We start from the raw sequence: 10,487 nt of genomic DNA, 5'->3' as shown, positions 1-10,487 counted from the left end.
GTCACCGGCTGAACACTCAGCAGGGATGCAAGGAGCAGGGCAGGGAGGAGAGGGAGGAATGAATGGCAGTGTGGGATGATGACAAGAGGGAAAAGCACAGACTGCAGAAGGAAGAACAAAGCACAATGGGGCTGCAGAGAATAGGGAGAAGAAGGGGGTAGAAAAGGAGGAGACAGGTAAAGGAGCCAGCAATGAGTATCGCCTTCCCCAAGGCACCTGGAGCCGATATCCAAGCATTAACACTGCAAGTAACTGCAAAACCTCTGGCAAAGCATCCTTCTCTGCCTTTGCCCTCCCCTCCCTCCCTGTGGCAGACTTCCACCAGCTTCCCCTTCAGCCTTTTGACATAAAAATACCAATGCTGCTGAAGTGAGTTTTACAGGGGAAATAGCTTTTGTGTTTATTTTTGGCTTCGTACAAAAATTGGAATTTTTTTGTCCTACATCTGCACTGGAGTGAGTGTTAAAAGCTGTTGTTTTTCTGTGCCTAAGGTTTGTTTTGACAGGCAAATTTTCCAGAAGCCCTGAGCTTACTTGCAGCTTGATAGAGCAAATGAAGCAGGGTGAGATAGACAGTAAGTTACCTCTACCTGCTCCTCCCTTTCCCAGAAATGTGGCACATGAATCACGGGACATTTCTCTCCTTGACAGGGAACACGCATGGAGCAGGAACCTTCCCAACACAGGAGGCTGGAAGCAGGAGTCAGTTAAGCAGCATGGGTAGGAAATACAGAGTAATTTTCATCTTCCCATCTCTTCCTCCAAAGTCCTATATGGGGCAGGACATTCACCAACTCTAGGCATCAGGAGGGAAAAAATGAAAACCCAAACAAAACAAACCAAAACCCCTCCCAATCCTCTCAAGCTAACCGGAACCAGCAACTGAAAAAAGTTCCCTATCCCATGCTGAGACCTTGCATCATATGAAAACCTCTAAAGCCTAGGTCTGACATCTGCTCAGCCTTCTTTGATTAAAAGCTTCCTCCAGCTGCTGGTTAAGCAGCAGTCAGCCTTGGAGCTTAAGTAGTAATGGTTACTGCACCAAATAGGGTTCCCAGTTCAAATCCCAGTCATGAAGAAGCCAGCAATTACAAATGCTTAATCTGAATTTCTTTTACTTTTGCCACTTAAACGCACATTAGAGATTTCATATCCAAATTACCTTTAGAAACAAAATTATTAAAAAGTCAAACAGTCCAGAGTTAGGAATGGTGGAACAGAGGTTGTAAGTACAAGTTCAATGCATACCGACAAAAGGGTGATGATGGTGCCATCCTTACTCCTGTACATACATACTTACATACCACTTTCAACCCCAGGCTGCACATATGCAGGGACAGGATAACCACATGCTACTCAATCCTTGGGAAATCTGGCATTTTTAAAGTGTTCCACTTTTGTGACCTAAATCGTCTCTCTAACGTACTTTGGGCTACAGTAAAAAAAAAAAAAATCACACTGAGAAACTTCATCCCAAGAATGGAGGCTTACTGAGTACATCGCTAAGCTCAGCCCTCCTCAGCAGGGAAACATGGAATAGACAATCCATCAATCCCTTCTTAGCTGCAATGACTAATTCATTGCGCTGGTATAGCGATACTAGAAGTGACCCTCTAATACTGCCAAAGGCAGGCACTTCCCCAGATCCTTAAACCGTGCTAATTCTGTAGGGAAGGTGCAGCAATCACTACAGATTCATGCAGTTATGGCTTTTTTTTTTCACGCGTTTCACCACATTCATCTGTGGGTGCTGACTGAGCTAAGGTAGGTTTTACTTTTCCCCCTAATCCCTAAAGCAGAAAGATTGCCCTAAGGAAGCCTAAACAAGTTGGTCTAGTTGAGGGCATGGGCAGCTGGACTGTGTGGACTAAAGCATACCTGCACGTGGATTTCCAGACCAGACCAAACCTAATAAAAATGGGTAGGATGGGGAGAAAGATCTGCTGGCCAAACACCAGCAAGAGCATAGCCACAGAGGCCATTTCTGCACCCTGTCCGTGGGATGCACCTGAGTTCTCACCACCTCCCTTGGAGCATCCCACACCTTGACGGTGACGGGAGTGAAGATCTATCCCTGAAAAGTAACAAACATCCTCCTCTTCCTTCTGTACTCACCATGTAGTTGTGCTTAGAGTAAGTCTTCAAACTCTTCCAAGGCCAGGGGATTGTTATACTCAGTCGGTCTGTAAGGACAGATGAAAGTCACCAGACAGTTTTTTGGCTAAGCACCCTTGCATGAGCTAGCCATTCTGCTTTGTGTTCCCCTAGTAAGAAAGCCATCTCCCTACTTCATCAACTGCACCTATTGCAACATCTGCCATTAGTCTGCAACAACTATGGCATGCAGTCGGTTGTAAATTCAGTAAACTTAACTGTTTCAAACACTTGTAAATATTTACAACAGTCAAATCAAATGCTTCCAAAAGGACCAAGCAAAATCCCATATCTAAACAACCCTGAGTCCTAGAGGGAAACAGCCCTGGATGGCGATGTCAGGGAAGCACAGGCAGAGTCAAACTGTAAGGTCTGAACACTCTTCTCTCTCCCACCTACCCCTGTCAGACACTTAGGAAATGCAAATTAATGCCATAGCTTTTTGATCCTTCTCCTATTTTTACTTCTATAAAAAAATACAAGTTTCTGATAGCATTAAATGCTTCAGATAACGAGAATGAAAACAGAGCCTATGTCAAAGGACAAATACTTTCCAGCTGCGTTCACCCAAACACAAAGAGGCCAGAAACTTAGCTCTGGTTGTGCACTTCCCATTATCAGTGTCCTACAGCAAGGACTTTCAATGAGGTTTCTCAAGAGAAGTGCTTACATTCGGTTCCTTCCTCTCTTCATCAGGGGACCTTAAATCTTCTACAATGCCCAAGTGATTTCCACTTTCCCTGAACCCACACAAGTCATAAAGAAAAGGTGCAAGCTTACCTCTAGAATGTCTCCCACCTCTGCTACTCCTGAGTGAATTTGTCCGGTTTAGTTAAGACTTGAATCCCCCCTAACACACACACACACACACAAGTGTTCTCCTTCCTCTTTTAGCTGGGTTTCTCTTCCATAACTTGCCTCCCATGGCAGAGAGATTCTGGCCATTTCTTAGACAAGTGCCAGGGTTTATTTCTGCAGTAACAAGTCAAACATGAACACCGCTGCCCCTTCCAACTGAGCAGCAGACAGAGCAGCCTATAACAAACCGTAGGTATTTCAGGTCCTTGAGAGAGAAATGCCACGTTTATGAGGCTCAGGCTGCTGTCTCACAGTCACCTCCTTTTAAAAAGGAGGAGCTGCAACACAAACTTAAGCATATCACACCTACGATAACGTCAGATGGAAAGAGAGGTAGCGTAGCAATGGAATGGAAGCATCCTGTGAACAAGGTGAACGAGGTCTTCCTTCACATCACCTCTACCCAGAGGATGTTCAGTCAAGTATCATTCCCAAACAACCTCTGCCTAGACTTGAGGATGAGAGAGAGAATGTCACTAATACCCTGCCAGAAGGGTCCTTACTTAGTGAAAGGCTGGCATTAGATTGCCAGCAGTTTTAGTAGCATCACAGAAATCCACTGAAGTAAGAACAACCCTATGAGGAAACAAACGAAAGGTTGGAATGCAAATGTGAGATTTCTCCCCTTATAATTTCCTACACGCACCAGAAATCCTTACACCAAAGAGAGGTGGGGAGGAATGTAAATATAAGACCAGGAACAGCTCCATGCTGTTGAAATTACGCTCATCAGAAGCTCTTGAACATCTTTGCCACATAATAGTTGGAGACAGACAGGAGCTCATTTTCTTTAGCCATAATATTTCAGATTTCCTGAAAGAAGAAAAAGGCTTACACAGTGACATCGTCAATCAGGTCGTACTCCTCCTCACCACTCAAAGCAATCTTTTGAAGTTATTGGGCAATTTTAGCCCCAGCTTATGAAGAGACGAGCCTCAAAATCGCATAGTTCTTTGAAGTCCTGCAAAACCAGGGCGCCGATTGGAGCGCAATCCTAATCGGCGGCCCAAGCAAACTAAAGGTTAAAGCATTTCATCCCTGTCAGGCATCAGGGAACCTCCAAGCCCTCAAGATCCACAGGAAACCAAGCTTCACTGGATTTTTTTTTCATTTTGTTATTGTTTTGTTAAAGAAGTGAAGGCAGGCCCAAAAAGGAAACACAATACACTATTTCTGGCTTTCGCAGAATGGTACTGCAACATCACAGCTCAGGTTTCTCTTCTAAAATAGGGCTGATTAACCAGCCAGCCTTTTCCCACACCAATGCCATATCCTTCCCAGTCACCTCTTCCTTATACCTGGCAGTTGTGTCCTGAACTGCAGCTTCACCGGTTCCTTACCCGTTTATCCATTGATGATCTGCTGACTTTATTTCCTACAGCCCTGGTAGAAATCTGTAGAGACAAGCTTGCCCTGTAAGACTAAGCCTGTGTCAGCAGAACATAGCCATCCCCAGACCCCGCTGTAGTGCTACCTTTTCCAACAGAGCCATGAGATACGTATGCCATTTCAAAAGTTCTTTTGAACATCAACAGAAAGCATAACTAAAATGCTTTTTCAATCCACAAACATACCATCCAACCTTTTCATCTTCCCAGACCTGTTTTGCTGAAATGGTAGTCAGCAGCTTTAATGAAATACTTCAGGTTTGGGTATACCTACAGTGCAACTACAGGATGAGATCATAGCGCAGTTCATGTAAACCCTCACACAACAAATGTTAGGCAAAAGTCATAGCACCACTGTTAGCCCAAGTTGCGGCCTAAAAGCACGAATTCTGAGGTCTCCGTAAACACACAGAGGTTTGCTGTGCATTGTAATTCCCTTGCTACCTTCTTTGCCCAAGACAGCACAGGCACACCATCACACGCCAGGTACAAGCTCACTCTAGCGGCACCTTTTGCTGTGCCAGCTATGCCTTGTTTGAGAATTCAAGGCTACGGCACTACGACAAAATAACATTTAATGCCAAATAGCAATGTCTTCTCTGTTGCTAGCCGTACTGTAACCAATCGTCTTGTTCCCTGCTGATAAGTTATCTGTAGTCACACGCAAAGCGTCTCAAGGAGGAGCAGTCACAATTTATGAGGCTAAACGCTCCCACAGAGTCATCAAGGCAATACGGAAGGGAACAGCGTGCAGGCTAAAAGAGCAATCCAAAGTCTACTGTTTTAAAGCAACAGCAGATTTGCTTAAGTCTTAGAGGTTTTTAATGAATTCAGCTCTATAGTGTTTTTCAAATCACAGACTTTCAGGAAAGTAATCTTTAACATCTCACGGTCTAACATTCTACCAAAATGAAGAGGTCTTAAGGTAAGTTAGAATAAGCCCCTCAGACTCCATTATACCAATATAATGATCCTCTTTGTCTCAGTTCTTCAGCTACAGCTTATGAAGTTGGCCAGCTGCTAGCAGAAGGCTTCTCACTAACACTTGCATGCAAAGAAAAAGGTCACAGAATTCCAGACAGACAATTCCCAATTCATCAATTCCCAAGCCATTTCAGAAGCTAAAACTTCACATTTCTTGCAGAAGCTGGAGTTTTGCCTAGCTTGCTGTCTTTGCAAAGACAGAGAAAGATGTTTGGCACCCAGAATTCCATTAAATGAGCAATTTCCTGTTTTTATTTTCTCTTAAAGAGAGTGGTAAATTGAAGGCTCTCAAATGTCCAAGCAGTATGCACGAAGTTTTACTTAGCACCTTCCAAAATCAGCAGTGCACTCTTTTGCCACTTATTCAGAGAGAGATGCTCATCAATAGCTTGTCATCTAGCTGTAGAAATGCAATGATTTACTCAACACAGAGAATGGAAGGTAGATTATGTCATTCAGTTGACTGACTCCATGAAAATTACTCAAAAGGAACGGCAAGTATCAATTCAGGACAAAACATACTTTATTGTACTGTAATGTCAGAAGTACAGGAAAAGTACTGCAGAGAACCATGCTAACGGGGCTTTTAGGGTCTGTGAAGGACAGAAGTACAAGATAATGGGGTACTACTGTACTCAGTGCAAAAACCGATTCATTTGAGGCACAAGTACACTATTGTTTAAGCAGCTTGATTCAAGCACAGCTCTGGTATGTGATCTACTATGCTTTCTTTCTATGTGACAATTCTATAATAAAGCTACTTTTACATGAAATAGGCAGTAGATTCAAGTCAGGGGTGTCCAAATTGCCACTTGGCAATGAAAAAATTAAGAAAAATACTCTGCATAGTCACCCTCCTCCACATCTTAGTTTCAGATACGGAGCTGTGGCTACTGAAGAAAAGTTATTCTGAAAGGTCAGAGTCCAGATCTCTTGTACGGCTGTGGGTAACTTACTTCACATTGACCACAATTTATCCAGTAAAAAAAAACAAAACAACTTCTATCTTTGATAAAGAATCATACATACCTAACATTCAAATAAATTTCAGCCCTTGGGATCTTAACTTATGGCTTAAGACACAATGAAAGTGTTTGGGCACCCTTGAGTTAAGTTAATGAAGAGTATTTTTGCTAAAAAGGCAAGCAAGATCACTGTTTTAAACAGAGCTGACCTCTACAAGAAGAAAGCAGGAACCCAAGTCACTAGTTACTACTAGGCTGACATGTACTGCTGCCCAGAAAGATAAAAATGTAACATCACAATGAAAAGGTTCAACAAAGATGAAAGATAAAGGTTTCATCACCAGAAGCAGCATTTGAAAACAAGCTGTTTAAGTTAATCTTTTCAAGAGCTGCAGATTGCATAACTCTAGGCATGAACAAACATGCTGGCAATCTTCTCCTTTTACACAGCAGCTGTGTTTAACATAGGAAGTTCTGGGTTTAAAGAAAGCTACTTGAAGAATTAAGATTTGCAATTCCCTGTCTACTTAATGAGATTAGTAGAGAAACGAAAAAAAAAATTACTACTGAAACAGTAGTTTCTCCATGGATCCCTATCATTACAAACACAGCGTAATTTGTAAGCAACGCAAGACTAAACAGACAACTATTATTTTATATTATTACTATGCTTATAAGTTACATCAGTTAAAGTTAAAAAAAGCCAAGCAGTTTTGCCCTATTTCAAGAATAGTTTCCAATCAACACCAGTTTACATGGTGAATGGGACTTCACAAATAAACAAGGAATGGTGACATCTTTGGGTCAAGAATGACAAGAAATAATGGGCTCTGTGCTACCAATCAACCTCAACAAGAATATGGCACAAGGGCCAGCCCAAGCAGTACCAACACTGAACCTTTAGCACTCGGCACAAATCCGGATCTCTTTACTTTAGCTAGCAAATCAGGTGAAAAGACTGGGTAAAAAAAACCAAAACTAACTAAAAACTTAAGCCAAAAAATGGAATATACTTTTTAAAAAACATCTGTAGTTTTAAAATAACTTTCTGCTGACATCAGTTTGTGCAAACTAAAAAAAAACACCTCATTGAATTTCTCTCTAACAGAAGACAAATCCCCAAATATTTTCCTTTTAGCCCACTGTATCTGTAGATACAATCTGAAATCTAACAGATGTAAATGCAAGAGAGAAAAAGTTACAGCATCTGCACAACATTCTTTCTACGAACAGCTGCTGGAGGGAAAATAAAATATAAAAGGAATAAAGAAAGGAAGGTTCCATCTGAAATACTCTCACAATCTTTCCCACTCCATAGTCCATGAATCCGACTCTGATGCTAAGGTGACAGTGTATGTAAGCAGATTTTTTTGTTGATTTTATTATTTTTGAGTTTCAATTGAAGAGAACCCGAGAAGAGACTCAAGTCTCTTCAGGAATTGTCGGATGGAACATGCTCCTCAAATCCTTCACTCTCTCGGACCAATGCTCTTTCCAGGATAACACGGCCTTCCTTGTAGCGCTGGCTGTCTTCAGTGGCAAATTCATAGATCCAACCCAGTTTGCTGTTGCAGTTCTTGCAGCTCACGTCTCGAACCATGTGGCGGCCAGTGAGCATGACCCGATCCTGAACTTCACTGTATTGCAGATTTACCACCTGATACAAACATAGAGGGGATAAGGAATAGAAAGGATTAGTCTGCCTAGAGCAAAGCTTGGTAGCAATGTGCATGACTATCAACATTTTAAAAGCCTGTGGCACTGCACATGAACTGAAAACTGTGGCGTAGCAAGTCAACAGCCCTTGAAAATCTCCTGCTTGAGAAGGTAACACTTTAAAGATGTGCTTCATGGGGATGTATAAGCCTCACCGTTTAACCGAGAGACATGAAATGCTATCACAAGACGTACAAGAGTGCAGAGTACTGCATTCAACTTCGGGTGAGAAATTCCAGGTGAATAGCTTGTAAACTAATTTATATTAATCCATTTGCAATATATGTAACCTATTTTTAGCAACTGATGTGATCACTTGTTCCCAGAAATCAGAACCAAAATATTAAAAGAGGTACTTTAAAAATCTTGGGGTGCTTTTGAAATAATCATCTAAGAAAAAGGAAGGTTCAGAGAATGCAGGCATTAAACATTCACCTTTTTTAAAATAAACTTTTAACTTGTTTAGGCAGCAACACCACAGAACCAGGATGTAAAATTCGTTGAAAAGTCGATGTCAGAACTATATCTAAACTGCAAATATACAGTAGCTTTCTAAAAGATGGGACTGTACTGCTTTCTCAACTTTCCACCTGACTGTGCTTGTTCTCTTTGCTTCAGCTGTACGGCTTCTGACTGCAGAAACATAAAAATCAAACTTCTGTGAATAAACTCCACTATGTGACACAAGAAAAATTTGAACTCCAGGATCCAGTGCTTATTGGATGAGGAAGAAATCAGATGCACAGCTCTTCTATAGCTACGCAGCCCTAACACTTACATATAAATATTACTCACAGGACTCAGCATACCCAAAATCCCAAGGCCAAGCACAGTTAAGTGTAGACATTACTGATGCCTCTGTCAACTCTGCCAATGGCCAAAGGGCTTTCAAGAAAAAACCCAAACCAAAACAGACCAACAATTACATGACTAGGCACTCTGTGAGAAAGCAAAGGATGATCACTGGTTTTCCAATGAGTCTAATGGACAAGTCTATATGGAAGGGTTAATAAATAATGCTACAATTCACTCAGAGTTACGAATTTCACATTTCAATCTGTTGAATTAAATCAAATTTGATAAATTAAAAATGAAATCAGAGTATTAGTGCCTGTAAAAGAGACTGTGATTACCTAAAGTTGCCAAACTACTGTTAGCTTAAACGCATTTTAGAAATTAAACAGAATATTATCTAGACTTTTTTAACTGAATAGAAGTGCAAAAGCCTCTGAAACTCTCTGACAGACAAAAGATACTCTCGCAGTGAATTTGAGATTCATATTACAGAAGTCTCCAAAGTTAAAACTCCATGCATCCACGATGCCGCTATATACAAAATCCTCTTTACAGTCTTTTAGCACTTCAGATAAACTAACTTAGATAACCTGCCATCAATAGTAAACACCTAATTTGACTTCAAAGACAGCTGAATAGGACAAAATAAAAATTAAAAAATTACAATAGTAATTATACAACACTTTACCCAAGAAGTTTTTTTAGTTTTGATGACAGATTCCTATGCCGCAAACTCATTTTTCAAAAGCAAACAGGAGTTCCCCCTTAGCCTCTTACCAACCTTGTTAAAAAGAAAGGCTCTTCCCGTGGCCCCTGTAAAACGAGTGGAGATGAGCTCAGAACGATTGGTCAGAATCGTGTCACAGTTTGCACAGGAGAACAGGCGAGTGCCACCAATATGATCCAGAAAAATTCTTCCCATTTTTAGAACTTATGTAAGATTATACTCAAGACCTGAAAGCAAAAGAAAGATCATGTATACAAAAACAGCATTGCAGAAAACAAACCAACCCAAACCACTCCATTTACGAGGCAGAGTATTCTGCAAACCAATTCAGCTAATGATTGCAGAGGTTCTTTCTTTCACAGATGAATTACTGAACTTAGAGACCATCATTCACCATTTCTCATTAAGACAAGTTCCTTCCCAAAGTGACCATCTTACCAACAAGGTGATGCACTTAGATACAAACTAATTACATTAGATGAGCAAAACATGAACTGAAACCTTTAAAATATAGTTCAGACATTTGCAGACCACTACTGGACCCTACAGTTTTTAAATTCAAATGCTTCTACTTCTTTGCTTTTTTCTTTTCCCTCTTTAATGCCATACTGAAATTCCATTCCAGTATAATCCCGACAACTCACACGTCTTAGTCAGCACTGGGACATGAAGCACTGAGAAGTACACTGAGTCACCAAAACAATTATAGTTTAATTTTCCCAAGCCATCCCCCCCCTTTTTTAAAAATCTGTATTTATTTTGTCACTTCCCCTAAGCTTTGCGTAATTTATGACATGCAACCACACAATACCACCATCCAGGATGCTTTAATCTTCTAATATAGCAGACTGGGCTACTGTATTTGACTTGACACTTACTGGTTTCATATACAGAACAAAAC

General features: G+C 41.0%; 1 protein-coding gene across 1 annotated transcript; it reads right to left on the bottom strand.

The window, feature by feature from the left end:
• Window positions 1–5,888: 5,888 nt before the first annotated feature.
• On the bottom strand, window positions 5,889–9,881 carry YPEL5 (yippee-like 5 (Drosophila)). Its single transcript, XM_009704003.1, has 2 exons — window positions 9,641–9,881; window positions 5,889–8,005 (listed from the first exon to the last, which is right to left on the bottom strand). The coding sequence occupies exons 1-2, from the start codon at window positions 9,779–9,781 to the stop codon at window positions 7,781–7,783; spliced, it is 366 nt and encodes a 121-aa protein (XP_009702305.1). The 5' UTR covers window positions 9,782–9,881; the 3' UTR covers window positions 5,889–7,780.
• Window positions 9,882–10,487: the final 606 nt, after the last annotated feature.

This window comes from Cariama cristata, unplaced genomic scaffold (genome assembly GCF_000690535.1).
Source record: "Cariama cristata isolate BGI_N322 unplaced genomic scaffold, ASM69053v1 scaffold21297, whole genome shotgun sequence".
In the NCBI taxonomy this organism is placed as follows: domain Eukaryota; kingdom Metazoa; phylum Chordata; class Aves; order Cariamiformes; family Cariamidae; genus Cariama; species Cariama cristata.
The sequence above is the reverse complement of the archived record's forward strand: the minus strand, read 5'-3'. Positions and strand labels throughout refer to the sequence as shown.

What these genes read in the sequence shown, in the direction of transcription:
- YPEL5 (XM_009704003.1), bottom strand. Translation starts at nt 9,781, where the DNA reads ATGGGAAGAATTTTTCTGGATCATATTGGTGGCACTCGCCTGTTCTCC. An exon ending in GAGCCTTTCTTTTTAACAAG is followed by an intron (nt 8,006 to 9,640) that starts GTTGGTAAGAGG and finishes TGTTTGTATCAG; the next exon opens with GTGGTAAATCTGCAATACAG.